This window comes from Oncorhynchus tshawytscha, linkage group LG18 (genome assembly GCF_018296145.1).
Source record: "Oncorhynchus tshawytscha isolate Ot180627B linkage group LG18, Otsh_v2.0, whole genome shotgun sequence".
Taxonomy (NCBI): Eukaryota; Metazoa; Chordata; class Actinopteri; order Salmoniformes; family Salmonidae; genus Oncorhynchus; species Oncorhynchus tshawytscha.
Genome location: NC_056446.1, coordinates 901,573 through 928,904, shown reverse-complemented (window position 1 = coordinate 928,904; position 27,332 = coordinate 901,573). Strand labels below are relative to the sequence as shown.

At 42.3% G+C, this 27,332-nt stretch overlaps 1 protein-coding gene across 2 annotated transcripts; it reads right to left on the bottom strand.

The window, feature by feature from the left end:
- Positions 1-632: 632 nt before the first annotated feature.
- On the bottom strand, positions 633-26,912 carry LOC112217384 (zinc finger and BTB domain-containing protein 1). 2 transcript variants are annotated; one of them, XM_024377614.2, is made up of 2 exons: positions 26,625-26,912; positions 633-4,947 (listed from the first exon to the last, which is right to left on the bottom strand). In XM_024377614.2, exon 2 carries the CDS (start codon positions 4,941-4,943, stop codon positions 2,883-2,885), a length of 2,061 nt encoding a protein of 686 aa, XP_024233382.1. In that variant the 5' UTR covers positions 4,944-4,947; positions 26,625-26,912; the 3' UTR covers positions 633-2,882. The 2 variants fall into 2 exon arrangements, with proteins under 2 accessions (XP_024233382.1, XP_024233383.1); XM_024377615.2 differs by lacking the exon at positions 26,625-26,912 and adding an exon at positions 26,222-26,504.
- Positions 26,913-27,332: the final 420 nt, after the last annotated feature.

The following is a 27,332-nucleotide window of genomic DNA, read 5'->3' as shown; positions in this document are numbered from 1 at the left end:
AGTTCTTGACTCAGACGGAAATAGGTTTCGGTACTCATTTTGGGTGTCAGTACTGCTTATATTTAGGTGCAGGAGCTCCACAATACTTTAGAGATCCTAGAAGAGAAAGAGGAGCTCAAGCAGTATAATATCTTTTCATAACTCAGCTCCGGAAAGCTCCTGCTGAAGTCGAGCACTGAAAATACTACAACCCTTGCCTAGGTAGGTCCGTTATGATCTCTTCAAAGTGGGTTAACTCTATTGGAGCCATGGTTAGCAAGTTTGCCTCTGGGCTGTTGTTGCTCCCTACATTGTGATCAGAAGTGGGATGAGTCTATCAGAGTTGCGTATACCCGTGAGGGACTTGTTATGTTGAAGCCAGGGTACACGCTTTTCCGAACAGAGGGGATAGGGTAACAACCCTTGACCTAAGTAGGCCTATTACGATTTCCCCCCAAGTGGGTTACCGTTTTGGAACAGTGATTAGAAAGTTTGCCTGTGGGCTTTGAGACCCATAGGGGAGTTGCACTGTTGCTGTCTGCTACAATACTTTGTATATATGTGGTAATTAAGTAAATGGGAGACAACATGAAAGACTAATTAACATAACCCACTGGAGTTTGATAGAAACAAAAATGGTTTTTTCACACGGAGAGTGTCCTCTTGGTTTATTCAGACCTTGAGAAAAAGCATCAATATCCAAATGAAAACATTAATCGTGGGTAAATAATATATTTTTTAAACAGCTTTACAAACCGGTGCGATAATGTTTTGACCTCTCAGATACCCAAACAGTCAACCAACAAAACTGACATTTCTGAGCGTGACCTTGTTACCAACACAACCCTTAAAGGTAAAAATAAAATAAAAACAATGAAATGACCACCAAAAAACAGTGACAGTGATAAACTAAATTCAGATCCTTAAAAGATGACTCATCACTCTTGATCTTTTGAAACAGGATACATACTAAAGAGCCATTTAACACTACTGTGAAAAGTAACAAACAGCTAGAAAATTAACCTTTGAATGTACCTACCTTTTACCAAGGGAAATCAGCATCACTTGGGGTGAGTGATCAGATTGTATGTATGTATTATTTTAAAGGTTCTAAAATCCAATAACAAATTCCAGAAGTTAAATACAAAATGACCTATGCTTTTGTATAACACCAGTTTGGGTTCTCAAACTCATTTCCGTCCAATAGTTAGGCTATGTAATATAAGGGGGGGAAAATTATTCCTCAGAACCATGTTAGCTCATAAGGTACAGTTATACACAGAAGATGCATGGTTCTTGAAAAACTGTTACTGTGTGAAGGAAATGTCCTTTACCCTGATTTTGATTGAATGGGGCCCTGAGTTGTGGATTATACAAACATTTGCTTGCTTGCTCATTAATAATGATTATTTTAGCCCCTGAAGGAATGTCACCCTGTTAAGGTAACTAATAGACAACATCCATACATGGTTATTTTGTAAGCTACATTGTGATGGTTTAAGAGGCTTCACTAGCTCCCACACTAATTCATGTCATGTCAAGATGTTTTCAGAGATTATGTTCTCTCTGCAGTGAAACAAACATGATTGGCATTTCACAGTAGCAACATGTGTGTGATACTATCTAACATGCAGGAGACATATTGCTCAAGTAGTTCCCCGCAATACAACACCAATGTAGGACAAACCTTAATATTGGCTGTGCAATGCAATCAAACAAAAGGGCTGATCTGATTGGTCAAAAGACCAGTTAGTGAAATGGTCTGCCTGTGTAAATGCAGCCAAGTTAATACAAAGGCTAATGTAAAGGGAAGCTTTAAATGTAACACAAATTTTACTTTGATACCTATCCAAGCTGAAGAGAAGGCTAAAGTAACATGAATGAAATAGAGATCACTTAGTACATAAAAGTTCCTAAGAGTGGATTCAGACTTAATGATTTTAGGCTGTGTACAGTATACAAAAAGGAAATATTACAGTTTTTGATTTGTCTGTAAAGCCAAATTGATGGCTGTCCTAGTCACTGGGTACAGAAGTTATGTTGCTAATTGTATAGGTAATTTACAATACCCCTACATTGCCATGAAATCTGAACAACAGATTAAATAATTGATTATGCAAAAGAGCGAGTGCATGCTCTTGCCTTTGTGGCATGAACAATTTCATAGGGAATTAAGTTATAACCATTGCCAATATTCAGTATGCGTTTCTATTTGTTCTGGTTTCAACCAGTGGAGCAATTCTAGTGTTTTTGTGTATTGACATCATTTTAAATGTGCTGGTACAGTAACTGCTCAACAAGACTATATTGAAGTGTGGATTCATATTAAATAATAAAGAAGCTTCATTTGAATCCACTTCATTAACTGTGTATTGCACAGTCTGTTTGCTAGACACTAGATTCCAAAAGCATTAAAACAGGAACGCATTTGCTAAGGATTTGTCTATAAATGTTTACATTTTTAATTTAACTAGGCAAGTCAGTTTAGAACACCAGCCAAACCCGGACGACACTGTGCCAATTGTGCGCCACCCTATCTGACTCCCAATCCCGGCCGGTTGTGACACAGCGTGTACTCGAATCAGGGAGTCTGTAGTGACGCCTCTAGCACTGAGATGAAGTTCCTTAGACCGCTGCGCCACTCTACTGTGTGTGGCAAATGTGCTAAGGATTTGTCTACTGTATGTGGAAATGTCATGAAATTACATGATTTGTTTTCCACCCCTGTACTAAACACACAGACATCAAACTCAAAAATATATGCCTAAACTTTTAGGCAATAAGACACTTCGATTATGCATACATTTTTGAAAGTGCAGATTTAGTAGGTTCTATTTTTTGGTGTTTAAGTGCATACATTTGTTCTCACGTTTATGACTTTGAAGTAACAGACAGACATTAATTCAGGCAGGACACAGTCTTTTGGTGTGTTTGGAGTTGTAGTGGCTCCGCATGTCCTTGCGAAGGCGAAACTTCTCCCCACAGACGCTACAGATGTACAGGTGCACGTCCATGTGCTTCTCCAGGTGCTCTCCACTGGGGAAGATTTGAAAGCACACCTGGCAGATAGTCTCCTCGGCCGACAGGTGCGAGGTCATGTGGCGCACATGGTCGTGTTTGAGGAAGGTGCCCTGGTCGCACACGGGGCAGATGTAGCGCGCCATGCCCTTGTGCATGTCGGTGTGCAGCCGGAGCTGCCGCTCACGCAGGAATTGCTTGCCGCACGTCTGACAGCTGAACTGCTTCTCCTTGGTGTGGACGGTGTAGTGCTCCCGCAGGTGGCAGCGCTGATAGAAGCCCTTACCACAGATGGCACAGAAATGCTTGCGCCGGTGGTCAGGCTCGACACCGTCATCCTTCAGCAGGACAGGGCGGAACAGCTCTTGCTCGTGGCAGGTCAGAGCGTGTTCCAAGGCCAGGCTTTCACTCTGGAAAAGCAGGCCACAGTGGGGGCAGGCCAGGTCGCCCCCCTCCAGCAGCCCATCGTCCATGGCCTGCAGGTCCTCTGGCAGGGGCGTGTCGCCTTCCTCCCCATGAGAGTCAGTGTCCGCACTCTGAGGTTCGCCACAGCGCTCAGCATGCTCCTGCAGTTGCCACCCCTTGATTAGGACCTGGCCACACCTCCCACAGGCACAGATGTGGCCCATGTGGCTGGAGATGTAGTGGGCTGACTGGTACTCCTCCGTGAGAAGTTCTCCACACAGCTCACATGGCAAACTTTCGCCGTCCTTCTTCTCCTCTTTAATCTTGTGCATTTTAGCAGGTATGCCAGAATCCTCATTGCTGGACATGTGCCCTTCAAATGGCTTGTTGCTGTCGTTCATGACGGAAACACCAGCCTTGGGCTCCTGGTCAAATTTAATTGGGTCCCTCATAGTGTCATTGAGTGCACTGTGCCTCGCACTGATATCTTCCACCTGGACCACCTTAATGCCATCCATCATCTCGGACACCACGTTTTCTTCCAGCTCTACCTTGATGGTGATATTTCTGGCAGACACAGGCTCGGTTTCCGTACCAGTTGCCACAGATCTGATCGCCGTGTCGGAGTCAGACTTGTGGTCCGGCCAATCTCCTCTAGCCTTGCAGACCACCCTGTGCTCCTCCATCTCCTCAGAGGCCGAGCTCTCCGCCTTGCTGGAATCATTGTCTGCCTCTGCGCTGGTCCTGGGGACCTTGAAGGCCTTACGGTTGGTGCAGGTGAGGATATGCTCAATCAGCAGCTTCTCGCAGCTGAAAACAAAGCCGCAGTCGTCGCAGGTGTATGTGCGTCCGAAGCGGGGGCGCTCTTTTAAGGTGGCGATCCGGGCGCTGGGCCTCTTGCGCAGGTCACAAGGTTGCTCAGCTACACTGTCTAGAAACGGTGATGCTACTACTACCAAAGGGGGTGCCACTTCCTCCACCATGAGTGGAGGCCTGTTGACTGGGACAGGAATGCTTGGTTGCACAGCAGTAATTGCAACTTTGGGCTTGCTCTCTGGGGCACCTGGCTTCTGCTGCTCATACATGCGGACTCCAAACATCATTTTGCCGATAATTGCCGGGCCAGCGGAGGAAGAGGAGCTGGACGAGGAAGAGGAGGACGGTGTGAGGTTTGAGGCGCTTCTGATGTCCCCGAGGTCCTCCAGGGAGTCAGGGATGTAGTACATCTGCAGGAAGGCCATTGAGGCCTTGAGCTCCTCGAACTCGTAGCTGCCCACCACGATGCGGCCCAAGTACATGAGCTGCAGGACTAGGTCGAAGCACTCTGCACTAATCTGCATGTTGCTGAGGTCCATGCGCGCCGTCCCCTGTTGGTCTCGGATGAACATCATGCGGAAGTAGGAGCTGCAGGCAGCCAGCATGGCCTTGTGGGCCCGGAAGTAGATGTCGCCGATGGCAATGCAGCAGTCACACAGGAAGCCCCACTCCCGCTGGTTGTTGAACTGCTGCAGGACATGCTCGCTGTGGCTCGGCCTCGCCATCAAACTGGAAAAGGAGCAGAGAGGAGAGAATTAGCAAAGCAATGCTTAAATCTACAGATGCTAAACAACAGCAATGTAGCACCAAATCTGTTCGAAAACAAGTGTGTAAACTTGTGCAGAGACCAATTGCATGTCTTACGATGTCTTTATAAGCTAAATGAAGCTGTTATTTCTTCATGATACCCTGAGAAAAATAAAGGTTAAATGCAACAATATAAGAGACATATCTAAATCAGTCTTTTCACAACACAAGAGGAGACCCAACAAACACAACATAACAACACAATTGTAGGTACTCCACACTCCTAGGCATTCGATAATTTACAGATGAATGGTTTCTTATTAAATTATTTTTAAAGATTAACACTCATGCCTTAAAAAAGGTGGAATCCACAGGTTGCCCCACATCTTGTGTTGTGTTTTCACTTTGAATGAATACAATAGGGTTGAGCCTTGGGCTGGCCTTTTGGGCAAGGTGTGTCATTGTGCTAAATCATGCCTACTCAAACGACGCTGCTGCCATGGCTTCGGGGCTGAAGAGGAAAGAAAGTCACCTGCGAGCTACAGCCGCCAAAAGCAAACACAGAGCAGACTAAGCCAACAAGCTAGCTAACTTGTTTGCAGATAAACTGTCCTGGTAGCAGGGACAACATTTTCAGAAAATATCGACAGAAACAAGCATAATTCTCGGTTTTTGACACCAAAAGTGAAAAAGAAGCGAGAAAAAGACTGCTCATGACCAATCCAGAAACTGGATATACTTTGGAATACATTTTGAAAGTTGGAAGAGTGGTGCCGAAATGGCCCCTTTCTCATGGACTGGTAGGTAAGTGTTGGGTGGAGTTTTTAGCCAGCTAGCTACTAATCTTAGTGTAGACAATGTTGAAGCTAGCAAATACGGCTACTTAGCTGGCTAGCTAACATCTTCTGTTCAGACTGTTTTGTTCTCAAAGGAATCTAACGATATCTATGGGATGTAAACAAATGTGTGCGCAAAATTGGAGAGAAATAAGCTTTTTGTGCATATGGAACATTTCTGGGATCTTATTTCAGCTCATGAAATATGGGACCAACACTTTACTTGTATATTTTTGTTCAGTATAGCTTTAGCTAGCTAGCTAACATTAGCTAGTTGAAATAAAGGCATTGGGCTACTCGTGGGTTTTATGCAGTGTAGCCAGCATCCCAGTCACACCTCTTCACTGTTGACATTGAGTCTGGTGTTTTGCGTGTACTATTTAATGAAGGTGCCAGTTGAGGACTTGTGAGGCGTCTGTTTCTCAAACTAGACACTCTAATGTACTTGTCCTCTTGCTCAGTTGTGCACCGGGACCTCCCACTCCTTTTTCTATTCTGGTTAAAGGCAGTTTGCTCCGTCCTATAAAGGGAGTATTAGACAGCGCTGTATGAGATCTTCAGTTTCTTGGCAATTTCTTGCATGGAATAGCCTTAATTTCTCAGAACAAGAATAGACTGATGAGTTTCAGAACAAAGTACCTTGTTTCTGGCTATTTTGAGCCTCTAATCGAATCCACAAATTATGCTCAACTAGTCTAAAGAAGGACAGTTTTATTGCTTCTTTAAATCAGAACAGTTTTCATCTGTGCTAACATAATTGAAAACAAGTTTTCTAATAAACAATTAGCGTTTTAAAATGATAAACTTGGATTAGCGAACACAACGTGACATTGGAACACAGGAGTGATGGCTGCTGATAATGGACCTCTGTACTCCTATGTAGATATTCCATTCAAAATCATCAGTTTCCAGCTACAATAGTCATTTACCACACTAACAATGTCTATACTGTATTTCTGATCAATTTGATGTCATTTTAATGGACTTTAAAACAAGGACATTTCTAAGTGACCCCAAACGTTTTGAACGGTAGTGTATATTTGTGCGATGTTACCAAATGTAATAGCTAGATGCATTTTTAGTGGTGTTCCTGGGCTGACAATGCTGTAGACCACCTAGCTTTGGCATCAAATCGGGCCTCTAAAGTCCATTGTGCGAGATGGAAAGATGGAAATGTTGAGCTTGATGAAACATCATTGAGCAAAAAAAGCACAGAGGAGAAGTCCAGTGAGCAGAGGATGAGTGTAGCGGGCACACAGGCAGCAGAGGCACGCAAATTAAACTTGCAAGTGTGAGTTTGAGCATGCAGAACATCGTTACCACCTGCAAAATATTAATTTGAGAGCAGAGATTTGTTTTGCAGAGATACTACATGTTCTCAGAAGTTACTGAGCTCTCACGTACACACGTACACTCCGCACCTGACATGGATTTATCCTCTCACACCAAAAAATCTTGCTCTCGCAACTGCAATCTTTTACTCATCTTTTATTGCAGGTGACAATTATGGCCAATGAACTTAGTTTTCACGAAATAACACAGCCACAAAGTCACAACGATTATGGCTAAACTCGCTTACATTCTTAGAAATAAGTGAGTATCTTATTAAAATCTGAACCCTAACCTTAAATTAAGACCAAAATTTAAAAAAAAAAAATGTTTTCATACATTTTTACGACGTGGCTATGTTATTTAGTGGAAACCGGATTTTGATGGTGAAAGTCAAGGTGATGGTGAAGTAGGGACGATAATAAAAAGCTAAGCGCTATCATTTTTCAGTCCAGAATCTAACCAACCAGCTAATCAACTATGATTTCAATATTCAATTATCAATAGTTATTTATTTTAGCTTCTGCTATTAAAGCAGGCTATTGATTAGGCAAGCTAGGTTAGCATCAGCTAGCAGAGAGCTAGTTAGTGTTTAACCACAGAAAAGTAACCAGTATCTTTGGTTTAAACAAGAGCACTAGCTAAGTTAATGAGGTGTTGTATGGAAGGAGGGCTTGAAAGACCAATGACTGGGAAGGAGTGGTGGAGGAGGTAGATGGAGATTTGATTACTTTTACTCTGGCAGTTTTGTGCAGCTAGAATTAAAGAGAATGACTTCTAAACATCTCCCTCTCTCCATGAGGCCCATTTTAACTATGAGGTGGGGAAGTTGCTCTCTGCTTAGCTGACAGAGATAGGAGATACAGGAGTCCACTCTGTTCAAAGTACCTCTCCTCTATGCACATCACTCTGGACTTCTTGCAGGTAACCATGACTTCTATCAATCACCCCTGTAATTAATCATTTGTGGAACTGAGAGTTCCTCTAATTGCTTTGATGCTTTATGGAGGAATAGTCATTAGGGCATTAGTCACGTAGATAGGATGACTTGTTCATGATGGCACCGGTGGGTAGGGCTACCGCCTTATCGGCCCTCAACCAATCATAACAAGTGGAGGACAGAGGAGCCTCATAAAGAAGAAGTTACAGGTCTGTGAGAGCCAGAAATCTTGCTTGTTTGTAGGTCACCAAATACTTATTTTCCACCATAATTTGCAAATAAATTCATTAAAAATCCTACAATGTGATTTTCTGGATTTTTTTCCCCTCATTTTGTCTGTCATAGTTGAAGTGTACCTATGATGAAAATTACAGGCCTCTCTCATCTTTTTAAGTGGGAGAACTTGCACAATTGGTGGCTGACTAAATACTTTTTTGCCCCACTGTACATATGAGATGAGTAATGTAGGGTATGTAAACATTATATAAAGTGGCATTGTTTAAAGTGACTAGTGATACATTTGTTACATCCAATTTTTAATTGTTAAAGTGGCTAGTGATTTGAGTCAGTATGTTGGCAGCAGCCACCAATGTAGTGATGGCTGTTTAATAGTCTGATGGGGGGGGTGTACACGACTGTGATTATAATTGAAGATAATTATCTAGGTGGATAATGCGGTCGGCATTTGATTGTAAGGAATTCTAGGTTAGGTGAACAAAAGGACTTGAGTTCCTGTATGTTGTTATGATCACACCACGACTCGTTAATCACAAGGCATACACCCCTGCCCTTCTTCTTACCAGAGAGATGTTTGTTTATGTCGGCACAATGCGTGAAGAAACAAGATGGCTGTACCGACTCCGATAACGTATCCCGAGTGAGCCATGTTTCCGTGAAACAGAGAATGTTACAATCTCTGATGTCTCTCTGCCACTGGATCCTAGACTTCCTGATGGGCCGCCCCCAGGTGGTAAGGGCAGGTAACAACACATCTGCCACACTGATCCTCAACACGGGGGCTCCTAAGGGGTGCGTGCTCAGTCCCCTCCTGTACTCCCTGTTCACCCATGACTGCACGCCCATGCACAACTTCAACACCATCATTAAGGCCTGATCACTGACAACGATGAGAGCCTATAGGGAGGAGGTCAGAGACCTGACCATGTGGTGCAAGGACAACAACCTCTCCCACAACGTGATCAAGACAAAAGAGATGATTGTGGACTACAGGAAAAAGAGGACCGAGCACGCCCGCATTCTCATCGACGGGGCTGAAGTGGAGCAGGATGAGAGCGTCAAGTTCCTTGGCATCTACATCACCAACAAACTAACATGGTCCAAGCACACCAAGACAGTCGCGAAGAGGGCATGACAAAACCTATTCCCCCTCAGGAGACTGAACAGATTTGGCATGGGTCCTCAGATCCTCAAAAGATTTTACAGCTGCACCATCGAGAGCATCCTGACGGGTTGCATCACTGCCTGGTATGGCAAATGATTGGCATCCGACCGCAAGGCACTACAGAGGTTACGAGTGTACGGCCCAGTACATCACTGGGGCCAAGCTTCCTGCTATCCAGGACCTCTACACAAGGCGGTGTCAGAGCAAGGCCCACAAAATTGTCAAAGACAACAGCCACCCAAGTCATAGACTGTTCTCTCTGCTACCGCACGGCAAGCGATACCAGCGCGCCAAGTCTAGGTCCAAGAGGCTTCTAAACAGCTTCTACCCCAAGTCATAAGGATCCTGAGCAGCTCATCAAATGGCTACCCAGACTACTTGCACCCACATGCTGCTACTCTCTGTTATTATCTATGCATAGCCATTTTAACAACACTACCTGCATGTACATTATTATCTCAATTACCTCGACACCGGTGCCCCCCCACATTGACTCTGTACTGGTACCCTCTGTCTATAGCCTCCACATTGACACAGTACCGGTACCCCCTGTATATAGCCTCCACATTGACACAGTATCGGTACCCCTTGTATATAGCCTTCACATTGACTCTGTAACGTAACACCCTGTATATAGCTCCGCTACTGTTATTCACTGCTGCTCTTTAATTATTTGTTTTTCTCATCTCTTACTTTTTTTTTTGGTATTTTCTTAAAACTGCATCGTTGGTTAAGGGCTTGTAAGTAAGCATTTCACTGTAAGGTCTACCTACACCTGTTGTATTTGGGGCATGTGACAAATATCAAAATCATTATGTTATTAACTATTATCAACTGCTGTCTATTTGGTTAGAAAGATGGTTCTATACAGAGGATAATTCTGTACTGAATGGAGAGCCATCCTCCTATAGGTTGACTTCATCCCTAAACACACACACACACACATTCACACACACACACACACAGGTAAGGGATGAAGGGAACCTGTAGGAGGATAGCTCTCCATGACAAGGGTTGGGCGTGAAATGACAGTAGGCTGTTTAATACTAAGCCATACTGACTGATGAGTGGCATGGATTGGTACTTGACTCAGTCCCACATAGTATGTTATCATTTATTTTGCTAATGGATTATCCATAGTTGCCTCTTTTGATACAGCAACAGTCTTAAAATGCACTGTTACCTTGAATGCAACATTAAGATGTTAAACTTTCCAACTCCAAATGAACTCTATAACATTTCCTATTTTTACTCTCTCTCTCACTGCAGTTGTTCTCAGATGACGGATCAGTATGTGTAGAAAACATATCTGACAAGGTTAGTCAGGCTTCTACTTCATCACCCTGGACCACTACACCTACGAGGCAGAGGATGCCAATTTTGACCTGTGTGTAACATTTGACCTTGACATAACTTTCTCCGACCCCACTATATGCCGAGGGAATTCACGTGTGTTATTATCACATTTGTGTACATACCGCCACAAGCAAAACCAAGGCGGCACTCAGCGAACTGTAAAGGATCATTAGCCTGCAAGAATCCTCTCACCCGGAAGTAGTCTTTATTGTTGCGGGTGACTTTCAAATCAAACCAGTCTGAAACAAATGTTGCCAAAAAAATCACCAACATGTATTCTGCCCCACAAGAGGGTCCAGCGTATACACCATGTATACACAAACATCCATTTAAAAAAAGATTTGACCTTTATTTAACTAGGCAAGTCAGTTAAGAACAAATTCTTATTTTCAATGATGGCTTAGGAACAGTGGGTTTACTGCCTTGTTCAGGTGCAGAATGACAGATTTTTACCATGTCAGCTTGGGGATTCGATCTTGCAACCTTTCGGTTACTACGCTCTAATCACTAGGCTACCTACCGCCCCACTATGAAGCCATCCCCGTCCCAACTTCGGCGAATCAGATCACACAACTGTTGAATCCCTTTGGATTGATGAGGAATTGAAAAATTGTTTGGCTGAGAGAGATGAGGCAAAAGGTATGGCAAATGTACTGAAAATTAAGAAATCAGGTGACTAAGCTAAATAAAAAATAAACTATGAAACAAAGATAAATTATATAAAGAATGATAGTATATATATATAGTCATACTGCGGCACACCTTGCGGGCTGCTGCAGCATTCTGTGGCACGTTATCTATTTGTCAGACATTATTTTTTGTTAATGCAAGTTATTGCTAGTTTGACCACCTTTGAGAAGCATTTGATAGTATTCCGTATTGGCATTACAATTTTTTTTTTGCAATAACATAGTATATGGGATTGATTAAGAAATGTAGCTTAATTAATTAATCCACCTGTTGTCTGTTTGAAATGTTGCTTTACAGCGAAAGCAATACAAGCTTTTGTGTAAGTTTATCGATCGCTCGACAAAACAATAAGTACACTTAGCATCAGGTAACTTGGTCACGAAAATCAGAAAAGCAATCAAATGAATCGTTTACCTTTGATGATCTTCGGATGTTTTCACTCACGAGACTCCCAGTTAGACAACAAATTCCTTTTGTTCCATAAAGATATTTTTTACATCCAAATACCTCTGTTAGTTTGGTGCGTTATGCCCAGGAATCCACCGGAAAGAGCGGTCACGACAACGCAGACAAAAATTCCAAATTATATCCAATGTCCACAGAAACGTTTTTTATAATCAAACCTCAGGGTGTTTTTCAAATATCTATTCGATAATATATCAACCGGGACAGTTGGCTTTTCACTAGGACCGGGAGAAACAATGGTCGCCTTTCTCTTTTGCTCACAACTCACTCTGAGAGCCCCCACCTATCCACTTACGCAATGTGGTCGTTCACGCTCATTCTTCAAAATAAAAGCCTGAAACTATGTCTAAAGGCTGTTGACACCTTAGGGAAGCCATAGAAAAAGGAATCTGGTTGATATCCCTTTAAAATGGGCAATAGGCATGCATAACAACAGAGAGGTTTCAAAAACAGGGGCACTTCCTGATTGGATTTTCCTCAGGTTTTAGCCTGCAATATAAGTTCTGTTTAACTCACAGACGAAATGTTGACAGTTTTGAAAACTTCAGAGTGTTTTCTATCCTAATCTGTCAATTATATGCATATTCTAGCATCTGGTCCTGAGAAATAGGCTGTTTTCTTTGGGAACGTTATTTTTCCAAACATAAAAATAGTGCCCCCTAGCTTCAAGAGGTTAAAAAAAGGCTAAGCTGTGTTTGCAATATTGTACTTGTGATTTCATGAATATTAATACTTTCTAGTAATATTATTTGACTGTTGCGCTATAATATTCAGCGTTGCTGATGACAATTATACCGGATCCGGGATGGGTGTTGCAGAGAGGTTAATTTGACTAATATTATGGTATTTCTATTCAGAGAAAAATGGAAAACGAAAACCTCATGGTTTCCGTCAGGGTGGAATGGAAAATACGGCGCTGAAAAACGTGACGGTCGGGAGTAGGCTACGGGATTGGAGGAGTCTAAATGGTTTGCCTTCATTAGACAGATTTGTACCAATATTTCTGTAAATCAGCAATATTTATTCCCATAGTAATTCGTTATGGATCCATAACTAAATAATCATCTGCATTTTGAAAGAGTATTTTTATCATTATTATATTGATGAAATGTGTTTGTTTATTAGGTTACTGTGCAATATACAATACTGTAGTAAACATTTTGTTTTACTGTAGTAAACATGGGAAAGTGCCTAATTCCTTACATAAGGGAGAGCAGTCTGTACTACAGAATGCGGGGCACGCAGGAGACCGGTGTTATTTCACAGTTGTGATGTCTTCACTATTATTCTACAATTTAGAAAATAGTAAAAATAAAGAAAAATCCTGGAATGTGGAGGTGTGTCCAAACTTTTGACTGGTACTTGCTTAATTAAATTGACTAATATTATGTTTTTTCTAGTCCAAGAAATATGAAAAACCCTCTGGGTTTCCATTAGGATGGAACAGAAAATATGGTGCTGTACAACGTGACAGTCGGCAGTACAGTACTGGGCTATTTAGCAAAAGAAGCCCCACAGGGCACGAGGAAAGAGTAGGCTGTCCTTGTAAATAAGAATTTATAAACTTTTTGGGGATGGGGGCAGCATTCGGAATTTTGGATGAAAAGCGTGCCCAAAGTAAACTGCCTGCTACTCAGGCCCAGAATCTAGGATATGCATACAATTGGTAGATGTGGATAGGAAACGCTCTACAGTTTCCAAAACTGTTACATTAATGTCTGTGTATAACAGAACTGAAATGGCAGGCGAGAACCTGAGGAAAATCCATCCAGGAAGTGCTATTATTTTGAAATGGGTGTTTTTCCATTGAAAGCCAATCCACCATTTAAAGGGATAGGACCCATATTCCATTCCCTATGGACTCCACTAGCTGTGCACAATCTTTAGACATTTTTTCAGGACTTTATTCTGAAAATTGAGGGAGAATGAGCGGTTTCAATGAGAAGTCCCCAACCTGTTTGGTGCGTAATCCCGAGAGCGCATCTTTCTTGTTTTTCATTTATATTGACGATGCTATTGTCCGGTTTAAATATTATTGATTATTTAGGCTAAAAACAACCTGAGGATTGATTATGTACATCGTTTCACATGTTTCTAAGAACTTTACGGATTTTTGGAATTTTCATCTGCCTCTTGTGACCGCACTTGAGGAATTGGATTATTGAACAAAACGTGCCAACAAAATTGAGGTTTTTGGATATAAAGAGGGATTTTATCGAACACAACAAACATTTATTGTGTAACTGGGAGTTTTGTGAGTACAACCATATGAAGATCATCAAAGTGATTAATTTTATTGCTACTTCTGACTTTCATGACTAATCTACTTGGCTGCTAACTGTTTGTAAAGTTTTGTGTGCGGAGCGCTGTCCTCAGATAATCACATGGTTTGCTTTCACCATAAAGCCTTTTTGAAATCTGACATGGTGGCTGGATTAACAATTAAGTGAAGCTTTATTTTGATGTATTGCACTTGTGATTTAATTTGAATTTGGCGCTCTGCAATTTCACCGGAAGTTGTAGAGGTGGGACCTGATCCATAAGAAGTTAACTGACTTGCCTAGTTAAATAAAGGTTACACTAAGAGCATAACATTTCTGTACCCTAATTTTCTAATTCTTGTCTAACCAATACCAAAACGGAGATTAAGTGAAAATAAAAATCTGATTTATCAGGACCAGTCCCCATGCTTGCCTCAGAGCAGCATGAAACGGTGCTAATATAGTTGTAGGCTTTTGCTTCTAACTTCAATATGCTCTTTAAATAAATAAGACCATTTTAAACAGCACATTACTCAACACTAGTGAGACTCATTTCACCCATGGTAGGCCTACAGTATATCGCAAAAATATTTTTTTCTATGACGTTACTCTCTGCCAATAATTGCATTTAGAGGATTGGAGCACTCTAAATTAATATCTAAGGGGAATTTTTTATTATCCTAAGGTGCTTTTATATCATTCTTAATGAATTAATACGACCCAAAGATTTGTCTGACAAACAAAGAACTTTGCGTCCTGCAGGCCCAGGCATGGAACAAAGCTGGTGAGACATTCAACAATGTCATCTTCACAGACAAATCAACTGAGGCCCTTGTGCAATTTGCTTAAAATTGCTACAAAAAAAGGAAGAAGATCAAGAAGATTAATGATAGCATAAAGATGTTTTGAGTTAGAAATTTAACACTTTAGAGTACATAAGCATCGAATACATAGCAAGTTGAGGGATTTTCACAACAGTCGGGCTATAAAAAGTCTATTGTCCTACTAATAGGAAACATTGCATGAAGGGATACATTCTTTTTTGTAACTACTATGTCACACATAATTTGTATCAACCTTTCCAATTACTTTTAGAGTTTAGGATTTACAAATGTGCGCTTTTAATTATTAGTTACATTGTTTTAGTTTGAACGTGTAGACTTTTTTCTTTAAATGATTGTTTTATGGAAGATGCTACATTTTTGACCAGTTGCACCTGTAAGTAGGCCTAATAAAGAAATAAAGAATAATAAAGAGCTATATTTTCAGCACCAGCTACTGTTTACCTCCTATTGATTGATTATTCATTTTTGACCAGTTGCACCTGTAAGTAGGCCTAATAAAGAAATAAAGAATAATAAAGAGCTATATTTTCAGCACCAGCTACTGTTTACCTCCTATTGATTGATTATTCATTTTTGACCAGTTGCACCTGTAAGTAGGCCTAATAAAGAAATAAAGAATAATAAAGAGCTATATTTTCAGCACCAGCTACTGTTTACCTCCTATTGATTGATTATTCATTTTTGACCAGTTGCACCTGTAAGTAGGCCTAATAAAGAAATAAAGAATAATAAAGAGCTATATTTTCAGCACCAGCTACTGTTTACCTCCTATTGATTGATTATTCATTTTTGACCAGTTGCACCTGTAAGTAGGCCTAATAAAGAAATAAAGAATAATAAAGAGCTATATTTTCAGCACCAGCTACTGTTTACCTCCTATTGATTGCGCTGTGGTTACCCGCCAGTTGTTTTTAATTTGAACCTTTATTTAACTAGGCAAGTCAGGTAAGAACCAGTTCTTATTTACAATGAAGGCCTCCCCCGGGCCAAACCCGGATGACGCTGGACCAATTGTGCGCCGCCCTATGGCACTCCCAATCACGGTTGAATGTGATACAGCCTGATCCCGAACCAGGGACTGTAGTAAAGCCTCTTGCACCGAGATGAAGTGCCTTAGACCGCTGCACCACTCGGGAGCCATGATCGATTGATATATATATCTATCTATGATTTTTTTTAAATTCTGAACATTAACCGTGTGAAGGTAGGTACAGTGGGCAGAACAAGGATTTGATACACTGCCGATTTGACAGGTTTTCCTTCTTACAAAGCATGTAGGGCTGTCATCTGGAGAAGGTCTGTATGGAGGAGTGGGCCAAAATCCATGCTGCAGTGTGTGCAAACCTGGTCAAGAACTACAGGAAACATATGATCTCTGTAATTGCAATCAAACGTTTCTGTACCAAATATTAAGTTCTGCTTTTCTGATGTATCAAATACTTAGGTCATGCAATAAAATTCAAATTAAATACTTAAAAATCATACAATGTGATTTTCTGGATGTTTGTTTTAGATTCCATCTCTCACAGTTGAAGTGTACCTATGATTAAAAAAGAATACAGACCTATACATGCTTTGTAAGTAGGAAAACCTGCAAAATCAGCAGTGTATCAAATACTTGTTCTCCCCACTGTACGTGTGTAGGTAGATGTGGAAAGATGGATACGAATAACTTGTTGCAAGTTGGGGGGGGGGTTCCACACCTAGCTTGGGTATTAGACAATTCTTTAGTAAAGGTTGGATAGTCTATTGTTTAGCTAATAGCCCATCCTAGCAACATTGTCAGCAGAATTCACAGCCTGCTACGCTTGTGAAAAACTAATAATAATACTTTGTCCCCTTTCCACTTGTTAAAGATTCCAATTGATAAAGTGTTTTTAGCAACAATTGGCCCCAACCCCAATTAATACATTTGGGCACAGTCGATAGCGTGCTGACTTCGGGCTAGAATGTTGAGGGTTCGAAATCTGCTCCCTGCTTGTTTCATTACGCTGGTCAAAGAGCAAACAGCCTGGATTGTTCTCCCATCTTGTTCCTCGCTCTCTTCCACGTGTCATTCAGCACACTTGTGGGTGTGCTGGCAGGATGTACTGTTGTTATTCTGTATACAGTGGGGAGAACAAGTATTTGATAACCTGCCAAATCGGCAGTGTTTCCTACTTACAAAGCATGTAGAGGTCCCAGACAGACTAAACAACTTCTTTACTCGCTTTGAGGACAATACAGTGCCACTGACACGGCTCGCTACCAAAACCTGCGGACTCTCCTTCACTGCAGCTGAAGTGATTAAAACATTTAAACATGTTAACGTGCAGGCCCAGATGGCATCCCCAGCCGAGTCCTCAGAGCATGCGCAGACCAGCTGGCTGGTGTGTTTACGGACATATTCAATCAATCCTTATCCCAGTCTGCTGTTCCCACATGCTTCAAGAGGGCCACCATTATTCCTGTTCCAAGAAAGCTAAGCTAAATGAGCTAAATGACTTCCGCCCCGTAGCACTCACTTACGTCATCATGAAGTGCTTTGAGAGACTAGTCAAGGACCATATCACCTCCACCCTACCTGACACCCTAGACCCACTCCAATTTGCTTACCGTCCCAATAGGTCCACAGACGACGCAATCGCAACCACACTGCACATGGCCCTAACCCACCTGGACAAGAGGAATACCTATGTGAGAATGCTGTTCATCGACGACAGCTCAGCATTTAACACCATAGTACCCCCCAAACTCGTCATCAAGCTTGAGACCCTGGGTCTCGACCCCGTCCTGTGCAACTGGGTACTGGACTTCCTGGCGGGCCACCCCCAGGTGGTGAGGGTAGGTAACAACATCTCCACCCCGATGATCCTCAACACTGGGGCCCCACAAGGGTGTGTCCTGAGCCCTCTCCTGTACTCCCTGTTCACCCACGACTGCATGGCCATGCACGCCTCCAACTCAATCATCAAGTTTGCAGACGACACTGCAGTGGTAAGCTTGATTATCAACACCGACGAGACGGCCTACAGGGAGGAGGTGAGGGCCCTCGGAGTGTGGTGTCAGGAAAATAACCTCACACTCAACGTCAACAAAACAAAGGAGATGATCGTGGACATCCACATCAGTAGTGACAGTAGTGGAGAGGGTAGAAAGCTTTAAGTTCCTCGGCATACACATCACGAACAAACTGAATTGGTCCACCCATGCCCCTTCAACCTCAGGAGTCTGAAGAAATTCAGCATGTCACCAAAAGCACCTTTTACAGGTGCACAATCGAGAGCATCCTATCGGGCTGGACCACCGCCTGGTACGGCAGCTGCTCCGCCCACAACCGTAAGGCTCTCCAGAGGGTAGTGAGGTCTGCACAATGCATCACCGGGGGCAAACTACCTGCCCTCCAGGACACCTACACCACCCGATGTCATAGGAAGGCCATAAAGATCATCAAGGATAACAACCACCCGAGCCACTGCCTGTTCACCCCGCTATCATCCAGAAGGCGAGGTCAGTACAGGTGCATCAAAGCAGGGACCGAGAGACTGAAAAACAGCTTCTATCTCAAGGCCATCAGACTGTTAAACAACCACCACTAACATTGAGCGGCTGCTGCCATACATGTAAAAAAAAAATATCACTAGCCACTTTAAACAAAGCTACTTAATATAATGTTTACATAGCCTACATTACTAATCACATATGTATATACTATAGTCTATACCACCTACTGCATCTTGCCATCTTTATGTGATACATGTATCACTAGCCACTTTAAACAATGCCACTTAACATAATGTTTACATACCCTACATTACTCATCTGATATGTATATACTGTACTCGATACCATCTACCGCATCTTGCCTATACCGATCTGTACCATCACTCATTCATATATCTTTATGTACATATTCTTCATCCCTTTACACTTGTGTGTATAAGGTAGCTGTTGTGAAATTGTTAGGTTAGATTACTCGTTGGTTATTACTGCATTGTCGGAACTAGAAGCACAAGCATTTCGCTACATTCGCATTAACATCTGCTAAACGTGTATGTGACAAATAAAATTAGATTTACACTACTTCATAAATTATCAGTATTTATTAATTCTACATAGCTGAGCATCTCAAATATAACTTTTGAAATAAGTTCTAACTGTTCCCAAATAATGACATTAACATATTTTGCTAGGGATGTGAGAGAAGGGTGATTCCCTGCAAGGGTGGGCAATTCCAGTCCTCGAGGGCCTAATTGGTGTCACAGTTTTACCCCAGCTAACACACCTGACTCCAATAACCACCTAATCATGATCTTCAGTTTAGAATGCAATCCGATTAATCAGCTGTGTTTGCTAGGGATGGAGAAAAAGCGTGAACCCAATCAGGCCCTCGAGGACTGGAGTTGCCCGCCCCTGCGGCCTAGCGGGTCTCGAACCCAAGCCACCAGCACTAATGACTAACGCCATAATGTTGCAAGGAGGCATGAGGACTGCAGATGTGGACAGGGCAATAAATTGCAATGTCCGTACTGTGAGACGCCTAAGACAGAGCTACAGGGAGACAGGACGGACAGCTGATCGTCCTCGCAGTGGCAGAACATGTGTAACAACACATGCACAGGATCGGTATATCCAAACATCACACCTGCGGGACAGGTACAGGATGGCAACAACAACTGCCCGAGTTACACCAGGAATGCAAAATGCCTCCATCAGTGCTCAGACTGTCCGCAATAGGCTGAGAGAGGCTGGACTGAGGACTTGTAGGCCTGTTGTAAGGCAGGTCCTCACCAGACATTTACCGGCAACCACGTCGCCTAAGGGCACAAACCCACCATCGCTGGACCAGACAGGACTGGCAAAAAGTGCTCTTCACTGACGAGTCACGGTTGTCTCGCCAGGGGTGATGGTCGGATTTCTGTTTATCGTAGAAGGAATAAGCGTTACACCGAGGCCTGTACTCTGGAGGGGGATCGATTTGGAGGTGGAGTGTCCGTCATGGTCTGGGGCGGTGTGTCACAGCATCATCGGACTGAGCTTGTTGTCATTGCAGGCCATCTCAACGCTGTGCGCTACAGGAAAGACATTCTCCTCCCTCATGTGGTACCCTTCCTGCAGGCTCATCCTGACATGACACTCCAGCATGACAATGCCACCAGCCATACTGCTCATTCTGTACGTGATTTCCTGCAAGACAGGAATGTCAGTGTTGTGCCATGGCCAGCGAAGAGCCTGGTTCTCAATCCCATTGAGCACCTGGTTATTCTTTAAAAGTGCCTTCCTCGCCATCTTAAATATGCATGCCCCATTCAAAAAATGTAGAACCAGGAGCAGATATAACCCTTGGTTCACTCCAGACCAGACTGCCCTTGATCAGCACAAAAACATCACGTGGTGTACTGCATTGGCATCAAATAGCCCCCATGATATTCAACTTTTCAGGGAAGTTAGGAACCAAAATACACAAGAAGTTAGGAAAGCTAAGGTTAGCTTTTTCAAACAGAAATTTGCATCCTGCAGCACAAACTCCAAAAGGTTCTGGGACACTGTAAAGTCCATGGAGAATAAGAGCACCTCCTCCCAGCTGCCCAATGCACTGAGGCTAGGAAATATTGTCACCACCGATAAAGCCACTATAATTGAGAATTTCAATAAGCATTTTTCTACGGCTGGCCATACTTTCCAGCTGGCTACCCCTACCCCGGTCAACTGCCCTGCAACTCGACCAAGCCTCCCTATTTCTCCTTCACCCATATCCAGATAGCTGATGTTCTGAAAGAGCTGCAAAATGTGGACCCCTACAAATCAGCCGGGCTAGACAATCTGGACCTTCTCTTTCTAAAATGATCTACCGAAATTGATGCAACCCCTATTACTCGACTGTTCAACCTCTCTTTCGTATCGTCTGAGATTCCCAAGGATTGGAAAGCTGCCGCGGTCATCCCCCTCTTCAAAGGGGGAGACACTCTAGACCCAAACTGCTACAGACCTATATCTATGCTACCCTGTCTTTCAGATCACCGACCGTTTCAAATCCCACCGTACATTTTCCGCCTTGTAATCTGGCTTCTAAGGTGGTCATGGGTGCACCTCGGCCATGCTCAAGGCCCTAAACGATATCATAACCGCCATTGATTTACTTCTTTGGGCTGGGGGCAGTATTGAGTAGCTTGGATGAATAAGGTGCCCAGAGTAAACTGTCTGCTACGCAGGCCCAGTTGCTAATATATGCATAGTATTATTAGTATTGGATGGAAAACACTCTGAAGTTTCTAAAACTGTTTGAATGATGTCTGTGAGTATGACAGAACTCATATGGCAAGCAAAAACCTGAGAAAAATCCAACCAGGAAGTGGGAAATCTGAGGTTTGTAGTTTTTCAACTCTCGGCCTATCGAATACACAGTGTCTATGGGGTCAAATTGCACTTCCTAAGGCTTCCACTAGATGTCAACAGTCTTTGGAGCCTTGTTTGATGCTTCTACTGTGAAGAGGGGACAAATGAGAGGGGAATGAGTCAGAGGTCTGCCAGAGAGCCACGAGCTGGACGCGCGTTCACGTGAGAGTTAGCTTGAGTTCCATTGCATTTCTACAGAAAAAGGAATTCTCCGGTTGGAACATTATTGAAAATGTATGTTAAGGAGAAGTTGATCTATAATTCCGTGCATAATAGTTGTATCTTTTATAAATGTTTATTATGAGTATTTCTGTAAATTGATGTGGCTCTCTGCAAAATCACTGGATGTTTTGGAACTACTGAACGTAACGAGCCAATGTAAACTGAGATTTGTTTATATAAATATGAACTTTATCGAACAAAACATACATGTATTGTGTAACATGAAGTCCTATGAGTGTCATCTGATGAAGATCATCAAAGGTTAGTGATTAATTTCTCTCTATTTCTGCTTTTTGTGACTCCTCTCTTTGGCTGGAAAAATGGCTGTGTTTTTCTGTGACTTGGCTCTGACTTAACATAATCTTTTAGTTTGCTTGCGCTATAAAGCCTTTTTGAAATCGGACACTGTGGTGGGATCAACAAGAAGTGTATATTTAAAATGGTGTAAAATATTTGTATGTTTGAGGAATTTAAATTTTGGGATTTCTGTTGTTTTGAATTTGGCGCCCTGCACTTTCATTGGCTGTTGTCATATCGATCCCGTTAGCGGGATCTCAGCCCAAAGAGGTGAAAGACTGTGCATCCGTATTCATCGACCTGGCCAAGGCTTTCGACTCTGTCAATCACCACATTCTTATCAGCAGACTCAACAGCCTTGGTTTCACAAATGACTGCCTTGCCTGGTTCACCAACTACTTCTCAGACAGAGTTCAGTGTGTCAAATCGGAGGGCCTGTTGTCCGGACCTCTGGCAGTCTCTATGGGGGTGCCACAGGGTTCGGGACGACTCTCTTCTCTCTTCTCAATGATGTCGCTCTTGCTGCTGGTGATTCTCTGATCCACCTCTACGCAGACAACACCATTCTGTATACTTCTGCCCCTTCTTTGGACACTGTGCTAACTAACCTCCAGTTGAGCTTCAAAACAATACAACTCTCCTTCCATGGCCTCCAACTGCTCTTAAATGCAAGCAAAACTAAATGCATTCTCTTCAACCGATCGCTGCTAGCACCTGCCCACCCGTCCAGCATCACTACTCTGGACGGTTCTGACCTAGAATATGTGGACAACTACAAATATCTAGGTGTCTGGTTAGACTGTAAACTCTCCTTCCAGACCCACATTAAGCATCTCCAACCCAAAATGAAATCTAGAATCGGCTTCCTATTTCGCAACAGAGCATCCTTCACTCATGCTGCAAAACATACCCTCGTAAAACTAACCATCCTACAGATCCTCGACGATGTCTTTTACAAAATAGCCTCCAACACTCTACTCAAGAAATTGGATGCAGTCTATCACAGTGCGACCCGTTTCGTTTAAGCTGGAGACTCATGTCTCCCTCACTAGCTTTAAGCACCAGCTGTCAGAGCAGCTCACAGATCCTTGCACCTGTACACAGCCCATCTGTAAATAGCCCATACAACTACCTCATCCCCATACTGTATTCATTTTGCTCCTTTGCACCCCAGTATCTATACTTGCACATTCATCTTCTGCACATCTACCACTCCAGTGTTTAATTGCTATATCATAATTACCTTGCCACTATGGCCTATTTTATTGCCTTATCCCATCTCATTTGCACACACTGTGTATATACTTTTCTACTGTATGTTTGTTTATTCCATGTGTAACTGTGTTGTTGTGTGTGTTGAACTGCTTTTCTTTGTCTTGGCCAGGTCGCAGTTGTAAATGAGAAATTGTTCTCAACTAGCCTGCCTAGTTGAATAAAGGTGAAATAAAATAAAATAAAACCTCTGGGACTTGTTGGATTGGAGGGTGAGGGCTAGGTCCATTCCCCCAGAAATGTCTTAATGCAGCTGGTGGCGACACCAGATACTGACTGTTACTTTTGACCTCCCCTTTGTTCAGGGACACATTATTCCATTTATGTTAGTTTCATGTCTGTAGAACTTATTCAGTTCATGTCTCAGTTGTTGGATCTTGTTATGTTCATACAAATATTTACACATGTTAAGGTTGTTGAAAATAAACGCAGTTGACATTGAGAGGACGTTTCTTTTTTTGCTGTGTTTATGTCAAGGAAACAACTTTATAGGTGTAAGCAATAGAGTGAATGCACTTTGAAGTAAATCTCAGCTCTGTTAAAGTGGCAACACTTTTTGGGGGACCAGACCAGATTAACATAGAAATGAGAGTTATAGATCTGTCATTCGCATTGTAAGCAAGTCTAAGAAGCGGTAGATCTGTTCTATGTGCCCTATTTCTATGCTTTCAGTTATTTTTTTGAAAACACATTTTTTCTTTAACTAGGCAAGTCAGTTAAGAACAAATTCTTATTTACAATGTCGGCCGACCCCAGCCAAACCCTAACAACGCTGGGACAATTGTGCACCGCCCTATGGGACTCCCAATCATGGCCAGTTGTGATACAACCTGGAATTGAAACGGTCTGTAGTGACGCTTCTAGCACTGAGATGCCATGCCTTAGACCACTGCCACACTTGGGAGCCGTAAGTTTAGTTTTTGTGTCTTTTACTATTGATTTTGTACACCAGCTTCAAACAGTTGAAAATACAATATTTTAGGTTATGGAAAACATATTTCACAGCAGTTTAGATGGTACAATGATTCTCTACACTATACTAGCTGATTTTGCCTCAAACTGAAATTAGGCCAACTATTACAATTTTGCTAACTAGGAAATGGCTGAGTGATTTTTTTCATAGTCTAACTTTAAATGTACACAAAAATATTTTATTGATCATAGTGATTCAGGATTATCATTAAAAACAGGTTAACATGCCTCACCAACATTAGACAACTATACAGAAAGCTCTTGAAATAAGTAAATCAAATCAATGATGAGAACAGTCAGATTAACCAATACGTTACTGGACACAGTGGCGTAACGGGAAGATCGGAATACCATGAACCAAGAGGTTGTGAGTTCAAATCCCAGGTGAGAAAATGTTGAATATTTACTGTATAAATGAACATGCACAATGTAATCTACTTCAGTGTGTAAAATACATAAGTTAAAATCCCTGTGTGTGTGAGTCTCCCCAACCTTGGCAACAGACAAAGAGCTATGAATTGATCAGTGGTTCACCAATCAGAGCCTTGATGTTAGGCAGTGTCAGAGGAAGGCCCTAAAAATTGCAAAAGACTCCAGCCCCCTAGTCATAGACTGTTCTCTCTGCTACCACCAAGTCTAGGCCCAAGAGGCTTCTACCCCCAAGCCATAAGACTCCTGAACATCTAGTCAAATGGCTACCCAGACTATTTTGACAGTGCAGCAGTATCTAACAGGTAATATCTAACAAAACCTAATATCTAACACATTCCACAACAAAACCTAATACACACAATCTAGTAAATGAATAGGATGAGAAAGTAGAAGTATAAAATATATGGATGAGAGGTGACAGAGTGGCTAAGATGCAATAGATAGTGAAGGATACAGAATATACATGAGGTGAGATATGTGAGATATGTAAACATTCTTAAAGTGGCATTATTAAAGTGACTAGTGTTCCATTTATTAAAGTGGCCAATGATATCAAGTCTGTAGCTAGGCAGCCGCCTCTCTGTGCTAGTGGTGGCTGTTTAACAATCTGACGGCCTTTAGCTTTGATGCACCTGTACTGACCTTGCATTCTGGCTGGAAGGCGAGGTGAACAGGTACTTGTAACTTTTATTTCTTATTCTTATGTTTTAAACTGCATTGTTGGTTAAGGGCTTGTAAGTAAGCATTTCACTGTAAGGTCTACACCTGTTGTATTCGGCGCATGTGACTAATAAAATTTGATTTGATAGGCTCGGAAACAGCAACAAGGTGTAATTAAACTCTTTGGGGGTTCAATTACACCTGACAACTGATACACAGAAATGATCCTATAAAACGTGTCTAGAACATTAACATCTTAGATTGTGATAAAATGGTAACCATATTCTGGGTAGGATCTATGTGACATTAAGTAGATGGTCTCTTAGAAACATTCATTACACATCACACAAACATTCCTATGAAAACGTTTTTTAATGACCTAATGAGATTCTTAAGGAACCTTCTCTAAAGTTGTGGGGACGTTCTTGTTAGCTGGGGTGGGCCTTCAACCAGAGGGTACAATAGGGACAAATCTGCTGTGATTCGGTTATTCTAGCAAGGCCCTTAATCCCTATACTCCAGGCGTGCTACACCGTGGCAGACTCTGGCCTCCAGCCACTCAGTTGTGTGTGTACCTCGGGAAGCAAAAAGGATCGAATTCTATATAGCTTATCATTTTTGATGTGATATTCAGCCAGCCTGTCAATGACATATGTTCTACAGTGTTGACATAGAGGAGTTCAGTCTGCAATAACTAAGCATTTGTAGCCTTTTTTTATTTTAAGCCTTAGCTGACTAAAATCAACTCCATGGTGAAGGAAGTTGAGTTCATCAGAAATGTCTTTCCGCTATTCAAGCCTAAATCTATAACAGTCTAGAATGCATTTGAACATAGTTGACCACAATGAACTATCTGCTATCATCAATGGTCTACTTTGAGAATGTGCAGTCAGTAAAAATACCCTCATGTTTGTGGTTCAAAACAGCAGTTTCTTTGTCAGGACTCAACGACGGCTCAAATTGAGAGGTTTTACATCCCACCCACGCATCTTCATTGGCCTATTTTGGAGACTGTCGCGCGGACATCATGTCTGTCAATCATACCGCAATAAATAGTAATAATCAGCTAGACAGATTTACAATCATTCCGATCGGAGCAACAGAGTGATACTTCTTGAAAATATCGGGGGACCAAACAAAGTGAAACCAAAATGGAGAGCTCCACGGCAGTGTTGTCGGAAATGTCACGCAAGCACGCACTGCCACCCCGCGCTGCTTCCCGCATTCACGCTAGGTGAAAAAAGACACAAGGTTTTTCCAAACGCAGGAATGTTGACCCTGTGAAAACACTGAATAATTACTCACCGAAAACAAAGGTGGCCGACTGTGGCTGTAGTAAAACTCAAGTTGGGTTGTACTGTCCAGAAGTTCCACCTGAAACGCTTTTATCCAAGCATAAAGTTGTGACGAGAATAATCGCGAGGGCGAAGCCCCTTCTGCAGCACGGATGACAGAACTTCCGCACAGCCGCTGTTTGAGCTCGTTCACCGCACTGAGCCTGATCGAGCCCCACTCACGCAAATCCAACCCTCCCGAGACTGGGTGCACAGTAGAGTAACAAGGCAGGTAACATTACTCAGTTGAATGCTTGCAGTTAAAATGGACGAACATAGAAAATGTGATTTATGTGATACTGGCATAGTAGGCTAGTTATTATATTATACATGTAGGCCTGTACAATTGAATTAGGCATATCTTCCTCATCATTAATTTGATTAATAGCCTATGTGTATTGCCGTTCGTCTCCACATGCACGGGCATTTACTATAATGACCGCCGATTATGTTTAGGCTACATTTCAGCATAAAAGCAAATTAGAATAAACTTTGACATCTCCAAGGCATGCGTTTATTAGAACTTTGCTGCACCCATTGGCTGAGCATGGCATGTACATTTTATGATCTATTAGAAAGTGTTCTCTGCTGCAAAGTTTGTTAACGAACATCAGATTTTTATAAGGATAGCGTAAAACACACTGTATGTACAAAAAAATACGTGCGTTCGGGGACACAC